At 40.7% G+C, this 17743-nt stretch overlaps 1 protein-coding gene and 1 long non-coding RNA gene across 4 annotated transcripts in view; one reads left to right on the top strand and one right to left on the bottom strand.

Moving 5' to 3' along the window:
* The window catches only part of IPO8 (importin 8), a 65859-nt gene extending 62926 nt beyond the window's left edge, over positions 1–2933 (bottom strand). For all 3 annotated transcript variants that reach the window (XM_086401534.1, XM_086401535.1, XM_086401536.1), the window contains exon 1: positions 2627–2933. In XM_086401534.1, coding sequence (XP_086257660.1) covers positions 2627–2710 — 84 coding nt within the window. In that variant the 5' untranslated portion in view covers positions 2711–2933. The remainder of the gene's footprint in view (positions 1–2626) is intronic.
* On the top strand, positions 2087–14082 carry LOC147372513 (uncharacterized). Its single transcript, XR_015164141.1, has 3 exons — positions 2087–2425; positions 10986–11058; positions 12913–14082. It is a non-coding gene; the product is annotated as an uncharacterized LOC147372513 (long non-coding RNA).
* The last annotated feature ends 3661 nt before the right edge of the window (positions 14083–17743 follow it).

The raw sequence follows: 17743 nt of genomic DNA, 5'->3' as shown, positions 1-17743 counted from the left end.
GGTTCTTTTCATATTCATTGGAAGGACTGAAGCTGAAGCTCCAATACTTTGGCCACCTGATGAGAAGAGCCTCAAGAGACTCACTGGAAAAGACTGAAGAAGGTACAAGGAGAAGAGGGTGGCAGAGAATGAGATGGTCAGATGGCATCACCGACTCAATGGACATGAATTTGGGCAACTCTGGGAGACAGTGAAGGACAGGGAAGCCTGGCATGCTGCAGTCCTTGGGATCACAAAGAGTCAGACACAACTTAGTGGTTTCAATTATAGATAAAGAATTTACTTCATATACAAAAATTTAAGATTCTGCAGTTTATAGAGGATGAAAGGAACAACAATTACAAAATAATTCAAAAATTTACTCTTGTTGTTCAGTCACTAAAATAAATGAGCTGGACCCTAATCCCTTGTGGTAGGTTACTCACTGGTTTATCCAACAAAAAAGGATGTTACAGTGGTGGTAAAGGATAAAGCATACAAAACGCGACATTAAAACCATATTTATTAAAAGGTTATGCAACATTATACTTTGGTCTTCTACTTACAATTGAAAAGAATACTTAGAGCATATTACAATCCAAAGCACTATATTGTACTAAATATAAATGCTAAATGAGTGACACAGCAAGAAGCTACTTTTAGAAAGTTGCAGAGGTAGTTGTGGTCTGTAGTGAGTTGGGTGGATATGGGGCAAGGCAGAGTTAGGTTGGTATGGATTTGGGTTGAAATATCAGGAACAAAGGGGCTTCCCAGGCGGCACTAGTGGTGAAGAACCGACCGGCCAATGCAGGAGACCTAAGAGACACTGTTTTGACCCCTGGGAAGATCCCCTGGAGGAGGCATGGCAACCCACTCCAGTATTCTTGCCTGGAGAATCCCATGGACAGAGGAGCCTGGTGGGTTACAGTCCATAGGGTGGCAAAGAGTTGGACAAGACTGAGCCAACTAGGCATGCACACACCACGAAGAAAAGGGTATGGGGTCCTAAATATCTCTTGCAGTTCTGCAGGTTCTCCACCTTCCCTTTCCACTTCTATAAAGTCAGCTGCACTTAACATACTGATGACTCAGAAACAATACAAGCATAGGCTCACAGAGGCAGAGCAGTACAACAAGAGAAAAAAGATATGATCCCTGTCCACACTATCAAAATAACATCTGGCCACATTGTGAAGAGAAGGGGGTCATAAACAGGCCAACTCCCCTGTTCAACTAGCAGAATGCAAGTTCAGCTCTTGCTTTGTTCCTCCTAACCAACGCCTGGATTACTACTCTTCCAACTAAGCAACACGTAGTACTTTTACCCTGCAAAGCCTGGGACAGGTACTGACCTTAACTTTCCCCTATTCTGAGAGAGAGTCCTTTTCTCTTTGAAGCACCAATACACTCCCTTTAGGCGTCAGTTGAACTCAACCTTCCCTCCAGAGTCAGTTATTTTCACTCTCTCATCCTGGATTCACACTTAACTCCACCCAGATTTCCCATTTAAACAATCCCTTTCAAAGATTCACAACCGATGTCTGCACTTCAAAGTCAATTCCATCCAGGGAAAACCTAGGACACACTTACTTAAGACAGTCATTGTCACACTTTAAAGTAAGAAGCACCGAATCACCTAGCTAGTTAATTAAAACACAACTGGGCCCCATCCCCAGAGGTTCTAATTCCTTAAGTCTAGAGTGAAGCCCCATAATTTGCATTTCCAACAAGTTCCCAAATGATGTTGACGTTGCTCATTCTGGGCAGCACTTTGAGAACCACTAATTCAGGTATATTCCTTTACATGTTAAGGATTACTGCAACCTCAAACCTGTCACTCTATCCTGGGGGTAGACCTTACTTCGTACTTTGTAGTGATAAGTTTATGATTCATTCTTACAGGGGAGGAGGAAAATACAACCTAGAGTTTGGGATCATTGAATTTGCCAATGTCGGTAATATCACTGGAACAAAGTCAAAGCTAGTTAGCAAGAATAAAGGAAGGGGGATAAAAGAAAGTCTCACACATTTTACCGTTTTTTAGAAAACCTCTACAAACTCTTACTATTCGGCGTGGCTTTTGCAAAGCACCACCACCATAAAAACTGTCTATTCTTCCCAAAGCACTCTTCCGCCAGCATTTCCCCAGCGCTCCAACAAACTCTGCCACTCAGGGTCTAAACGGTCCTGCCAAACCCCACAGAAGCAGGCGAATGGACAGGGTTTCCCACAGCAACACCTAAAAAGGTCTGGGTCTGCAGAAAAAAAGAACTCAGATTTTAATTTTAAGTGAATTTTCCCACCAACTCGGCGTACTTAAGGAAAAGAAATCACATCCCGAAAACACTAGCAAAGCTTGCTAAAGCTTCTTTCTGCGGACCAGGCGAGCTGAACAAACTGCACTGGGAAGAAAAACGACAGGGAAAGATGCAAAGGTGGCCAACAGGTGCGTGAGCCGTTGAGAAAAGATCCAAGGAGTACGGTACCGCCGGACCCGGCGGCGGGGGCGGGGACGGAACCGGCCGAGAGACGCGTTGAGATCCGGGGTCCGGGGTCCGGGGTCCCGGGTCGGGGCCCGGGTGGGGGTGGAGATCAGGGGCGCCGAAGAGGGAGAGCCCGGCGAGGCGGCGGAGGGCCCGCTCCTCACCTGGTTGAGTTCATTCTCGGCCGCAATCCGCAGCTTCGGGTCGATGGTGCCCTTCAGCGCCTGGATGATCCGGTTGAGGTCCATCTCCCCAGGCGGGGGCTCCGCGGCCCCCGGACCAGTAGGCCAGACTGCCGCTTTAGTTTTTCTTTTGACCCTCTCAGCCTCCTCCGCCGCGACCCCTGAACTACCTCACTCCTCACCCCCCGCCACCGTCGCCACCTGCAGCCACTTGCTGCGCCACTCTGACTCCGCGCCCCTTGTCCTCCCTTTCTACCCCCCACAACTCGCTCTCCATTCACCCTTTTACGACAGCCGGTGGGAGGCGGGAGAAGTAAGAAGAGGAAACGGCGCCTCCTTTACGGCGGCCTCTTCCCCCGGGCATGCTGCTATGGCCGCCCCCTCTAGCGGCCACCATGCTGCTGTACGGAAAGTGGTCTCGGCTTCTTTCCAGCAGGGAAACCGGCTCACTAGCTCCAACAGGCGGTCGTCGTGCTGCCCTACGGCAAAGAACTTCCTGCCATTTCCCTTTGGGAGAACCGAGCTCGCAAGGTGTCTCTTTACAGTTGCTTCCAAATTAAGCGTATATGGGTGGAATGGCACTATTTATTAGTCTGAAAATTCTTTGGGTATTACAACTGAGATCATCTGCGTGCGTGCTAAGTCGCTTCAGTCGTGTCCGACTCTGTGCGACCCTATGGACTGTACCCACAAGGCTCCTCTGTCATTGGGATTCTCCAGGCAAGAATACTGGCGTGGGTTGCCACGCCCTCCTCCAAGGGAATCTTCCCTACCCAAGGATTGAACCCTCATCTTCTATGTCTTCTACATTGGCAGGCGGGTTCTTTACCACTAGCACAAAGCTGTCTCTGTGGGAGCCATCATTCGTTCATTCAGTTACTCACTCACATCCTGAATTTTTTTTTTTTTAAATTCTATTTTTAAACTTTACATAATTGTATTAGTTTTGCCAAATATCAAAATGAATCCGCCACAGGTATTTTTCAGCCAGAGTACCAAGATACTTAGGTACCACATTATAACAAAATTCAATGCAGGTTACTATGAAAGAACTCACAATGTGATAGAAGAGAAAAATATAAACAAATATACATAAAGTAACTGTTCCAGATCAGAGAAACTATATGCCTAGTCGAGGCTGTATATTGTCACCCTGCTTATTTAACTCATATGCAGAGTACATCATGAGAAACTCTGGACTGGAAGAAATACAAGCTGGAATCAAGATTTCCGGGAGAAATATCAATAACTTCAGATATGCAGATGACACCACCCTTATGGCAGAAAGTGAAGAGGAACTCAAAAGCCTCTTGATGAAAGTGAAAGTGGAAAGTGAAAAAGTTGGCTTAAAGTTCAACATTCAGAAAACTAAGATCATGGCATCCGGTCCCATCACTTCATGGGAAATAGATGGAGAAACAGTGGAAACAGTGTCAGACTTTATTTTTCTGGGCTCCAAAATCACTGCAGATGGTGACTGCAGCCATGAAATTAAAAGACGCTTACTCCTTGGAAGGAAAGTTATGACCAACCTAGATAGCATATTGAAAAGCAAAGACATTACTTTGCCAACAAAGGTCCGTCTAGTCAAGGCTATGGTTTTTCCTCTGGTCATGTATGGATGTGAGAGTTGGACGGTGAAGAAGGCTGAGCGCCAAAGAATTGATGCTTTTGAACTGTGGTGTTGGAGAAGACTCTTGAGAGTCCCTTGGACTGCAAGGAGATCCAACCAGTCCATTCTGAAGGAGATCAGCCCTGGGATTTCTTTGGAAGGAATCATGCTAAAGCTGAAACTCCAGTACTTTGGCCACCTCATGCGAAGAGTTGACTCATTGGAAAAGACTCTGATGCTGGGAGGGATTGGGGGCAGGAGGAGAAGGGGACGACAGAGGATGAGATGGCTGGATGGCATCACTGACTCGATGGACATGAGTCTGAGTGAACTCCAGGAGTTGGTGATGGACAGGGAGGCCTGGTGTGCCGCGATTCATGAGGTCGCAAAGAGTCGGACGTGACTGAGCGACTGAACTGAACTGAAAGTTTCTGAAAATTTTCCAAATCTTCTCAGAAAAGTAGTGAAAGGCAAGAAACGTCATGCTGTCTCCACCCACTGTGGCCATATCTGGCCCCCAAATTTCAGTGGCATAAAAATATTAAGGAGCTAGTTGTTCCTGAGGTTACTCTGAAAAAGTTTAATTACACTTGTAAAGATGATTGTGGGCAAAATACATCTGAAGAGGTGTGATCTTTCCCAGAGCAGATAATTGAAACAAAATGGTTCCGTTAACTGGGTTCAATCAAGAAGGTAGAAATTTTGTGGTAGAAAACTTAGCAGCCTGATCGCTTTCCCCTCTACAGGGGCTGTAAATGGGATCACATCCTGCAGCTGGGTGCAAAAGTGCCTAATATGTCTCTGGTTGCTTCCAGTTTTGCCCATTCTCTGAACTTCCATAGAGTAGTGTTTCTTACAGATTAATACTGTCATGTTCCTTCCTTGATGACTTCTCATCAATATCAAGATAAAATACAAACTACAAACTCCTTACCACTCAAGGTTTTATGAAACATAGTGCCTTTCATCTTCACACTATTTCCTTATCCTACTTTCTTGGACTTCATGAATCTAAAACTCCTTGACCTCTGGAATCTTAACTCCAATATCTTCTTTTCAGTTTAAGACCTTCTCTTCCGTCTCTGTCTCCCTTAATTACTTTACACCTATTTTCCAACTCAATCACTTTTCCATCCTTTCTCAAGTCTACCCTTGACCCAATGTGAAAACTGTTACTGTTACAAATGTGTGTTCCTTCCTTAGGCCCCAAAATCCTGTTCCTTTCCTTTGCTCAGCATCACTTCAGCAACTGTTCCAACCCTCAAGACTCTTCTCAAATTCCCTCTTTCCACAGAGCCCTGCAAAGATGAACAAAATCACCAGGCTCAATCACTGAAACACAAATTAATCTGTTTCCCTGCTTTAAGCCTGTTTACCAGGTTTCCCTGGTACTCAAACTCTTAAGAGTCTGCCTGCAGTGCAGGAGACCCAGGTTCAGTCCCTGGGTGGGGAATGTCCCCTGGAGAAGGAAATGGCAACCCACTCCAGTATTCCTGCCCGGAAAATGCCATGGACGGAGGAGCCTGGCAGGGTACAGTCCATGGGGTCGCAAAGAGTCAGACATGACTGAGCAACTTCACTTTCACTTTACTCTGCTTTACACCTCCTTGCCTCCAATCTGAACCTAATCTCCCATTCCCCTGGGACCTTGCTCCACAAATCTCTATTCTATATATTTTTCATTAAAATGAATTGAGTATTATTACACTTATGGTTGAAAATTTGTGAAACATTTTTCCTCTATTTTCAACCTCTTTCTCTCCACTGATTCAACCTCAGCCTAAAAACATCTCCCCCGGTTAAAAACAGTCTTTTTTGCAATAATACTCTCTATTGTTCATCCTTTTCCAAAGAATGGTATTCATTCCTTGTCTCCGCTTCCTTACTTTGCTTCAATCGGTTATTCCTAGGCTTCTGCCTTCATTTCTACCACTAAAACTGCCAACAAAAAGTGAACACTAATCCCTTAGTTACTATCTAAGGTATGTGCACTTGATATATGCAAGATACAGTTTTAGTTCTCATCTTAAAACCTCTCACTGGTATCCAACACTGTACTGTGTGTATACACACACACACACATATACATACATATATACATATATATATGGTATCTTTGTATAACACAACTAAATACTACTGAGAATACAGAGAAACTGGATCACTCATACATTGTTGGCTGGAGTTTTAAATGGTACAGCCTCTCTGGAAAACAGTGGCTAAACAATCTGGCACATTTATACCATGGGAATACTACTGAGCAGTTGAAAGGAATAAAACAGGCAACAACATACTCGATGAATCCTAGATGAGAATTATGACAAGTGAAAAAAAGCCAATCCCAAAAGGTTACATACTCTTTGATATTTATATATTTTTTAAATATCAGTTCAATTCAGTTTAGTCCCTCAGTAGGGCCCGACTCCTTGCGACCCCATGGACTACAGCACATCAGGCTTCCCTGTCCTTGACCAACTCCTGGAGCTTGCTCAAACTCATGCCCATCAAGTTGGTGATGCATCCAATCATCTCATCCTCTGTCGTCCCCTTCTCCTCCCGCCTTCAATCTTTCCCAGCTTCAGGATCTTTTCAAATGAGTCAGTTCACATCAGGTGGCCCAAGTAGTGGAGTTTCAGCTTCAGCATCAGTCCTTCCAGTGAACACCCAGGACTGATCTCCTTTAGGATGGACTGGTTGGATCTCCTTGCAATCCAAGGGATTCTCAAGAGTCTTCTCCAACACTACAGTTCAAAAGCATCAATTCTTTGGTGCTCAGCTTTCTTTATACTCCAAATCTCACATCCATATATGACGACTAGAAAAACCATAGGTTTGACTAGATGGACTTTGGTTGGCAAAGTAATGTCTCTGCTTTTTAATATGCTATCTAGGTTGGTCATAGCTTTTCTTCCAAGGCGCAAGCATCTTTTAATTTCATGGCTGCAGTCACCATCTGCAGTGATTTTGGAGCCCAAGAAAATAAAGTCTCTCACTGTTTCCATTGTTTCCATTATTTGCCATAAAGTGATGGGACCGGAAGCCATGATCTTAGTTTTCTGAATGTTGAGTTTTAAGCCAAATTTTTCACTCCTCTTTCACTATCATCAAGAGGCTCTTTAGTTCTTCTTCCCTTTCTGCCATAAGGGTGGTATCCTCTGCATATCTGAGGTTATTGATATTTCTCCCAGCAATCTTTCCAGCATGTGCTTCCTCCAGCCTGGCATTTTGTATGATGTACTCTGCATAGAAGTTAAATAAGCAGGGTGACAATATACAGCCTTGACATACTCTTTCCCTATTTGGAACCAGTCTGTTGTTCCACATCCAGTTCTAACTATTGCTTCTTGACCTACATACAGATTTCTCAGGAGGCAGGTCAGGTGGTCTGGCATTCCCATCTCTTGAAGAATTTTCCACAGTTTGTCGTGATCCACACAGTCAAAAGCTTTGGCATAGTCAATAAAGCAGAAGTAGATGTTTTTCTGAAACTCTCCTGCTCTTTCAATGATCCAATGGATGCTGACAATTTGATCTCTGGTTCCTCTGTCTTTTCTAAATCCAGCTTGAACATCTGGAAGTTCACGGGTCAAGTACTGTTGAAGCCTGACGTGGAGAATTTTGAGCATTTCTTTGCTAGCATATGAGATGAGTGCAATTGTGCAGTAGTTTGAGCATTCTTTGGCATTGCCTTTCTTTGGGATTGGAATGAAAACTGACCTTTTCCAGTCCTGTGGCCATTGCTGAGTTTTCCAAATTTGCTGACACGTTGCGTGCGACACTTTCACAGCATCATCTATTAGGATTTGAAATAGCTCAACTGGAATTCCATCACCTCCACTACCTTTGTTCGTAGTAATGCTTCCTATGGCCCACTTGACATCACATTCCAGTATGTCTGGCTCTTAAGTGGGTGATCACACTATCGTGCTAATCTGGATCATGAAGATCTTTTTTGTATAGTTCTGTGTATTCTTGCCATCTCTTCTTAATATCTTGTTTCTGTTAGGTCCATACCATTTCTTTTCTTTACTGTGCCCATCTTTGCATGAAATGCTGCTTTGTTATCTCTAATTTTCTTGAAGAGATCTTTAGTCTTTCCTATTCTATTGGTTTCTTCCATTTCTTTGCACTGATCACTCAGGAAGGTTTTTTTCTCTCTCCTTACTGTTTTCTTCTATTTCTTTGCACTGATCACTGAGGAAGGCTTTTTTATCTCTCCTTTTATCTACTCCTTACTGGAACTCTGCATTCAAATAGGTATATCTTTTCTTTTCTCCTTTGCCTTTAGCTTCTCTTCTTTTCTCATCTATTTGTAAGGCCTCCTCAGACAACCATGTTACCTTTTTGAATTTCTTTTTCTTGGGAATGGTCTTGATCGCTGCGTGTACATGTCACAAACTTCAGTCCATAGTTCTTCAGACACTATCATATCTAATCCCTTGAATTTATTTGCCATTTCCACTGTATAATCATAAGGGGTATGATTTAGGTCATACCTGAGTGCTCTAGTGGTTTTCCCTACTTTCTTCAATTTAAGTCTGAATTTGGCAATAAGGAGTTCATGATCTGAGCCACAGTCAGCTCCCAGTCTTGTTTTTGCTGACTGTATAGAGCTTCTCCATCTTTGGCTGCAAAGAATATAATCAATCTGATTTCGGTGTTGACCATCTGGTGATGTCCATGTGTAGAGTCTTCTCTTGTGTTGTTGGAAGAGGGTGTTTGCTATCACCACTGCATTCTCTTGGCAAAAGTCTGTTAGCCTTTGACCTGCTCATTTTGTACTCCAAGGCCAAATTTGCCTGTTACTCCAGGTACCTCTTGACTTCCTACTTTTGCATTCCAGTCCCCTATGATGAAAAGGACATCTTTTTTGGGTGTTAGTTCTAGAAGGTCCTGTAGGTCTTCATTGAACTGTTCAACTTCAGCTTCTTCAGCATTACTGGTTGGGGCATAGACTTGGATTACTGTGACATTGAGTGGTTTGCCTTGGAAACAGGCAGAGATCATTCTGTAGTTTTTGAGACTGCACCCAAGAACTGCATTTAGGACTCTTTTGTTGATTATGAGCGCTACTCCATTTCTTCCAAAGGATTCTTGCCCACAGTAGTAGATATCATGGTCATCTGAGTTAAATTCATCCATTCCAGTCCATTTTAGTTCACTGATTCCTAAAATGTCAATGTTCACTCTTTCCATCTCCTGTTAGACCATTTCCATTTACCTTGATTCATGGACCTAATATTCCAGATTCCTATGTAGTGTTGTTCTTTACAACATTGGACTTTACTTCCATCACCAGTCACATCAACAACTGGGCATTGTTTTTGCTTTGGCTCTCTCTCTTCATTGTTTTGGAGTTATTTCTCTACTCTTCTCCATAGCATATTGGGCACCTACTGACCTGGGGAGTTCATCTTTCAATTTTGTTATCTTTTTGCCTTTTAATACTGTTCATGAGATTCTCAAGGCAAGAATACTGAAGTGGTTTGCCATTCCGTTCTCCAATGGACCACATTTTGTCAGATGTCTCCACCATGACCCATACATCTTGGGTGGCCCTACACAGCATGGCTCCTAGTTTCATTAAGACAAGGCTGTGGTCCATGTGATCAGTTTGATTAGTTGTCTGTGATTGTGATTTTCATTCTGTCTGCCCTCATAAGGATAAGGGCCTTATGGACAAGAGACTGTCTGTGGGGGAAACTGGGTCTTGTTCTGATGGTGGGGGTGGGGGGTGGGGGGCGCATGCTCAGTAAATCTTTAATCCAATTTTCTTTGATGGGTGGGGCTGTGTTTCCTCCCTATTCTTTGACCTAAGACCAAACTATGGTGGAGGTAATGAAGAAAATGGTGACCTCTTTCAAAAGATCCCATGCCAGGCACTGCTGCACTCAGTGCCCCCAACCCTGTAGCAGGGCACTGCCTGACCCATGACTCCGCAGGAGACTCCTGGACACTCACAGGCAAGTCTGGGTCAGTCTCTTGTGGGGTCACTGCTCCTTTCTCCTGGGTCCTGGTGTGCACAGACATTCATAAAATAATTAAAAACAGATCGGGGCTTCTGAGGGATTCAAGTGGGGATGGCTACAAGAGGGAAGTGTATGTTAATACATTCATAAAATAATTAAAAACAGATCGGGGCTTCTGAGGGATTCAAGTGGGGATGGCTACAAGAGGGAAGTGTATGTTAATATGGAAGGGCAATATGAGGGATTGCTGTGCAAATGGAAATAATCTGTGTCTTAACTGCATCAACCTCATTATCCTAGTTGTGATATTGCATCACAGTTTTGCAAGATGTTACTTTTGAAGGAAACTGAATAAAGGGTACACAGGATCCATCTGTATTATTTCTTACAACTACATGAGAATCTACAATTATCTCAAAATAATTTTAAGTTACAAAATATATAATTAAATAAAGAGATGATGTTCCCATGAAAACTGTGTATGCTTTGAAAAGATGCAGTGAAGACAAGTTACTAAAAAATAATGCTGTCAAATTCTGAGACAACAAAAATAAAACACTCCAAAAAAACCCCATAAACACCTATTTCTTTACAAGTGTTTTAAAGTAGCTTTCCCTAAACTATATCTTTAGCTTATAATGGTTCATTGTTTATGAGTTCCCTCTTTTTTACTACTATGTACAATATGAGAGTATGTCTGTATAAATTAACATATTCATCTTAAGATAGAATTTGAGTGAGCTGTATTTTCTCATTGTAGTTTGCTTATTGCCTCACCTTTCTGGGCCTGTTTGCTCATCTGTTTCCAAAAGCTACTGTGAAGACTGAATAAGGTAAGTACATTGCCCATGCTAATGCTCAGTATTAATTATTATCATTGTATTCTATTAAGGAGAGGAGAGACCTTATTCATCCTTTGATAAATGAGACATAGTTCCATACTATGCCTGACACATAATAAGCAATTAGTAAATATTGGTTGAATGAATAAATAAATGAATGTGTGAGAGAGAAGGCATCTGAAACAGGATATACACAGTAAGAATAAAGAAGATAGGACAGATACGAGACATTTCACAGAAACAACAGAAATTTGTGACTTCATTGGCGCAACAGACATTTGTGACTGATTATATCCACAAAGTAACAAAAAGGAAGTCAAAAATGATTATAGAGCATCAAGATTTGATGACCTTTGGGAAAATGGGAAGAGTACTATATTCTGAAGGAAAGATGGATTTGTCTTTGGACATGTTGAACTAGAGGTGCTTATGGGTTATACAGGTAGATTTCCAGTGACATCTGGAAATTGACATCTGGATCTCACAACAGAATAGCTGGGTGAGAAAGAGGAAGTTATGACGGGGAGAGGGGGTGCGGGGAGGTGGTTACAAGAAGGAGTAAAGAGAACCGTGAGTCATCTGTGTATGTAAGTTAGTTGACAGCATAGAAGTAGATGACATCATCCTAGAAATACAGCTATAGAGGATAACTGGCATGATTACAGCTCAAGTTATGGAAAGCAATTTTCACTCCAAGCACTACCACTGTGGCCTTTTTTTAAGATTTAACATTTCAGTCATCTAAATGGAATATCACACAGCTGTCCTCCCCATCTGTTGGCAGCAGCTCATCTGCTATGTTAGCAGCAAGTCTATGTTAGCAGGATTGAATCTCGTCCATATGGTAAAGACAAAAATGGGAGTTAAAACCCAATGCACAAAAATCTCTATCTGTAAGTTACATGATCTCTTAATCTTAAATCATTCAAATGATGTGTGAGTATGATAAATTTTTTGACTAAATGCCTCTACTTCAAAAGGGTCTCTATTGGCTGAACTCTACGTCATAGCACCTGAAATACAGGCAACAGTACTTACATACGTCTCATAAATGTAAGATCTTCAGTATTGTTAGTATAATAAAGTCAGTGGCATGGTACTCTCCTTTGAACTGTCGCATGTAACCAAAAGCCGTGAGTAGAGTTTTTTAGAAGAATCTGACAGACCTCTCAGTTAAAAAAGAATTTTTTTTAAATAAAAAAATCTATTGTTGTTTAGTCACTTAGTCATGTCTGACTCTTTGTGACTCCGTGGACAACACGCCAGACTTCCCTGTCCTTCACCATACCCTGGAGTTTGGACATGTCCATTGAGTCGATGATGCCATCCAACCTGATACTGATAACACTGATAAGAAATCAGTATTTATAAGCTAAAGTAATAAAGGGTTCAGAGAAGGCAATGGTACCCCACTCCAGTACTCTTGCCTGGAAAATCCCATGGACAGAGGAGCCTGGTAGGCAGCAGTCCATGGGGTTGCTAAGAGTGGGACACGACTGAGCGACTTCACTTTCACTTTTCACTTTCATGCATTGGAGAAGGAAATGGCAACCCACTCCAGTGTTCTTGCCTGGAGAATCCCAGGGACGGGGGAGCCTGGTGGGCTGCTGTCTATGGGGTCGCACAGAGTCGGACACGACTGAAGCGACTTAGCAGCAACAGCAATAGAGGGTTAGGAAGTTTTGGATCAGAAGCCAGAAATTTCCATCTCCAAGAAACTAAAATGATAGTAGTGGTGGGAGGCAGAGAAACTAAAAAGAGTGGTATTAACTAAGGCTGAAGATGAAATTTGTACTTTCAAATCAGTTTTTTTCCTCAAAATCTTCTGTTTCTTCGTTTCCTCAGACTTTCCACATTTCACTTTGGAAATGGAGTCATCCTGTTCAAATTCAGGACATATGAAAAATGATAACTTATGACAGCCTCAACCAGGTTCAGTGTATCCAGTTCACAGTGTTTAGTCTGCCCTAGTAAAAGCTGAGTAGTACCTCTAAAATAACTGTGTGCAAAAAGAAAAGAAAAAGAAAAGCAATGGAAAATACGAGGAAACCACACCTGAGAACTAAAGAAGAGCAACATGAACAATAGGAATGGCTGCCACTGTACTTGGACTCAAAGCCTGGCTGGGGCACTTCTGCTAGTGGCCTTAGAAAGTCAATCTCCAACTGTCCCAATTTTCTTATCTCCTAAAAAAGTATCTGCCTCACCAGGACCACTATGAAGATCAAATAAGATTACACAAATGAGAGTACTCTAAATCATTAAGTGAAATACAAATATTAGTGAAAGGTGAAAGGTTTTTATAGTAAAATTCTTCCATGTGTTATCCCAGGCTTAATGATAATTAAAGCAGACCCTCAAGCTCTATCCAAGCAAAAACAAGACAGGGTAAGTACCACAGCAATCTAACATTTTATCTTTAGTTTTTAACAAAAAAGTGACAAGTACATTTAAAGTTCTATAGTAATATGCAGAATGAAAAATACCTACTAACCAACCCCTTTTCCTGAGAGCCAACACTATCACATTTTGTACATACTACTAGGAAAAAAAAATTCAACCACATATACTTTCTTTCAGAAATTTTACACAAATGACATTGCACACACTGCAGGATAGTCTTTTCTGACTTAACCAATTCCTACTGATGGACATCTAGGTTGTTTCTCCAGTTTTTGCTGTTATAATTAATGCTGTATCTCAGTGTAATTCCAAAACTATTTGTAAATTACTAGTACTGGAATTTCGGCGTCAGAAAGCATATACTTTCTCTTTCCAAAAAGTACTCATTTTATTATCATCTACAGTATGAGTGCCTGTTTTCCCACATGCTTTCCACAAGATGCACTTTAAAACTTTACATATGCTTACTGATTTTTTTTAAGTACATATGAACTGAGTGTTCAATTCTGCTGGCCTTTTTCTTGATTTTCTCCCCCTGCAGGCAGTCATTTGTCTTTTGACATTATTTTCCCTAACAGAACTTTAAGAGGAATAAATTCTACATGTCAAATTTATCCATCTTTTACAGCTTCAGTGTTAAGACAACTCCTCCCTACTTCCACACTGGTGTCCTCTCCACAAAAATCATGATACTATGAACTCAAAAGTCAAGAAGCCCCAGCTCTGCATTCAAAGCTTCCACTCACTTTTAGGTACCACTTCTTAAATATGAATACTCAACCAATAATCACAAGATTCTGATCAAATGTAACACCCCAGATAAGAGATTAGGACAAACAGAAAGTGTAGGAAACAGACTACAAAGGGAAGAAAACTTAGAGAGAAAAACTATCCTCAGAATTAGACAATAATGCAATCTTAAAACGAATAGACTACACATGTAAGGAACATTCAAGATAACAGAAGTATACTTAAAAATTTAACATACCAGAAATTTAAAACTCTGTAAAAATGTCAGAAGACAAAATCAAGGAAATCTTCCAGGAAGTGAAACTTAGAAACAAGAGAAAAGATGAGAAGATTAAATAACCAGTCCAATGAGGTTTAACTTTGGAATAGTCAGATTTCCGGATACAGATCAGGAAAAACAGAAGTGTGATAGAAATCAGAGAAATAACTCAAGAGATTTGCTCTCAGCAGATGAAATGGATAAAACTGTTACTGATGTGTCTGAGCATTCATCTTTGTAGCCCCCGAGTCAGGTACAAATCAGATAAGCCAGCTATTTGAAAGACTAAATTAATCACTTATTTCAAAGCATAAAGCCCTTGAAATAAAATAATAATGCTTACAAAACTTACAATTAGTGAGCCCAAGGCTTCCTGATACTTAAAACGGGTACCTATTTTATCATCTGGCATTCAGCATCTTGCTGTGGTAGCAAGTGAGCTGTCCCTATCAGTTTGTCAACACTCGCCAAAAGCTGAAAAGTGAAGATTAAAGGTATTGACCTAATCATTGAAGTGACAATTAAAAATACCCCTGAGATACATTACCAAGTGGAGGACCTAGAGAAACAACTCAAAAATCTTTCATCAAAATAAAGTGTTTGTCATGGGAGCAGAGTGGAATTCATGTGAAAAAACCTTTAGTCTACATGCCAAAAATTTCACCTTATAAAATATATAAAGTATCATCACAAAGATCACAATAGAACATCAGTCAATAAGAAAGAAAATTTTGCAAACAGGGAAGATTAAAGTATAAAAACACAGGATGTGATGTCAAAAGCACTGTAAAATTGTAGCTATCACAGAGTTTGTGTATGTGCGCAAGCATGCTCAGTCATTCAGTCATGTCGCTCTTTGCTACCCCTTAGACTATAGCCCACCAGGCTTCTCTGTCCATGGAATTCTCCAGGCAAGAACACTGGAGTGGGTAGCCATTCCCCTCTTGAGGGGATCTTCGCACCCAGGGACTGAACCCACATTTCCTACATTGCAGGAGGTTTCTTTACCACTGAGCCTCCAGGGTGGAGTTTAGAAAGTTTCAATTTAAAAACGGAATGGTTGACAAGATACTTGGTATGGGAGGCAAGTAAACAAACCTCTCAAAAATATTTCCTGCTTTAAATACCTGCATTTACTCCCTAAATAACTTTAGAGGAGATAGGAGTCAGTTGCTCACAATTCTTAAGGGGAAATTCATTTAACAAAAGACTAAAAGATTTCAAGTGGGAAAAAAAAAAAAAAACCTCAAGGCAAATTTATAGAAAATCTATAGAAAATAGAAAAACCACCTCCCCTATCTCTATCTCCTAGAAAAACCACCTCCCCTATCTCTATCTCCAGTAAGACAAGTAACAATCTATATATTCAGAGATACATTGTAACTTTATGGAATGCCTTTCCACCTGTCATACCCACAAGATCCTCTCAGTAAAATATAAGTTCCTTATACAAGGTCCCTAAATGTGCTTTTGCATATCTACGGATCCCCACCATCTTTTGCAAAGGTATCTAAAATCTGCTTACGTACATCTTTCTGTAAAGACATCTGGACTTTTACTAAAAGATTCCAGAAGAACTGTATCTTCAAAAGTTATAGTGCTTCAGAATGAAAGATCTTGTTCATCCATTCCTTAAGTCTAAGAATTATTAATTTTCTAGTTCATTATCTTTATACTTAGAAAAATAGTATTTCATTTAAAATACTCTCCTAAAACATGAGTTTCATGAGGGGATATCCTAGGTAATGAATCTCTTCTTGTTGGACACTTATCTTAAAAAATATAAAGTCATTCACAATATTTTAAATAAACATTGATTGGGTGCTAGATAAAAAACTAAACTGAAGACCCTAATGCAGCAGAAAATAGTGGCTAAAAAGGACTGAGAAAGGCCTCACTGAACTTGATCAACTGTTATTAAACATCAAGTTTTCCACTCAATCATTTAATCGTATTTCTGCTTTCCTATACAGGGGCTTCCCTCATAGCTCAGTTGGTAAAGAATCCGCTTGCAATGCAGAAGACCTCAGTTCAATTCCTGGGTTGGGAAGATTCACTGGAGAAGGAATAGACTACCCACTCCAGTATTCTTGGGCTTCCCTGTATGCTTTTCAGTTTGTGCTCTGGACATAAAAGCCATGAACTAACTGGAATACTGATATCTTTAACTCACAAAGTACATCATGTGTTGAAAAGTTCTGTTAAATAGTGAATCACATTACATCCTCTATCTTGAGAGCACTATACTAACATTTAACACCACACCTAGCTCAAAAATATTAACCATAATGATTTAATGCTCTTACACCATCTTCCTGAGATTATTTAACAACAGAGTGAGTGAAGGATCAGAACAAGAACTTTCTACCTCAGCAAGTGACTTGCTTGGTTGCAAAGTAAGAATGCCATTTCTCTGACCCTTAATAAACCCTAGCATATGCGCAATCAAAATGTTTATTTTAAAAAACTATTCTTTAAAGTCACTGAGAAACATTATCAAGTTCCTATTAGTGAGAAGCATTTACAAACAAATCAAGATCTGTGGTGACGTATGCCCAGATGGACATTGAACTCTGGCTATACTGCATGCAAGACAGTATATACACACGCAGAACCTGAAAGCTTTCAGAATGACAAAAACACAATTACAGCACCTAACATTTATTAAATGCTTAAGTGCCAGTTATTGTGTTAAGTCTTTTAGACGCATTAAACTGTTTAGCTGAACTTCACAACTGCCCTATGAGGCTGATCTATCATGCCCATTTTACATCTTGGGAAATGGTCTTTTAAAAAATCTTAAGATGTATAACTTGCCCAAGATCAGTTACTAAGTGGCAAAAGCAGCACTCCAACACAGCACTGCCTGACCACAGACCGATGTGTGCTTTTTGATGACTAAATATTTTACCTACTCAAATTAAGAATCCACAAAAAAGCATAAGCCTTATTGACAGTGGACCAGTAGTATTATCTATGTATCTCCTGCTCTATTTTGTATTCATATGGTAGGAACTTGAAGACAGCTAAATAAAGGATAACACACTCTACTACAAAATAACTTCAAGGAGAATATGTGATTTAGGCAGTGGAAAACAGATGAAATACTTTGATGAATGATATGTATAACAACAGAAAAGTAACTCAAAGGAGCTCTCATAAATAAAAGGCTTATTTTAAAATAAACAGTATGATTGGGATTGAGAACACTTGTACACCTGTGGCGGATGCATGTTGATGTATGGCAAAACCAATACAATATTG

Source organism: Bos grunniens, chromosome 5, assembly GCF_055505025.1.
Source record: "Bos grunniens cultivar Pamir isolate PY7600 chromosome 5, Bosgru_T2T1.0, whole genome shotgun sequence".
NCBI lineage: Eukaryota > Metazoa > Chordata > Mammalia > Artiodactyla > Bovidae > Bos > Bos grunniens.
The sequence above is the reverse complement of the archived record's forward strand: the minus strand, read 5'-3'. Positions and strand labels throughout refer to the sequence as shown.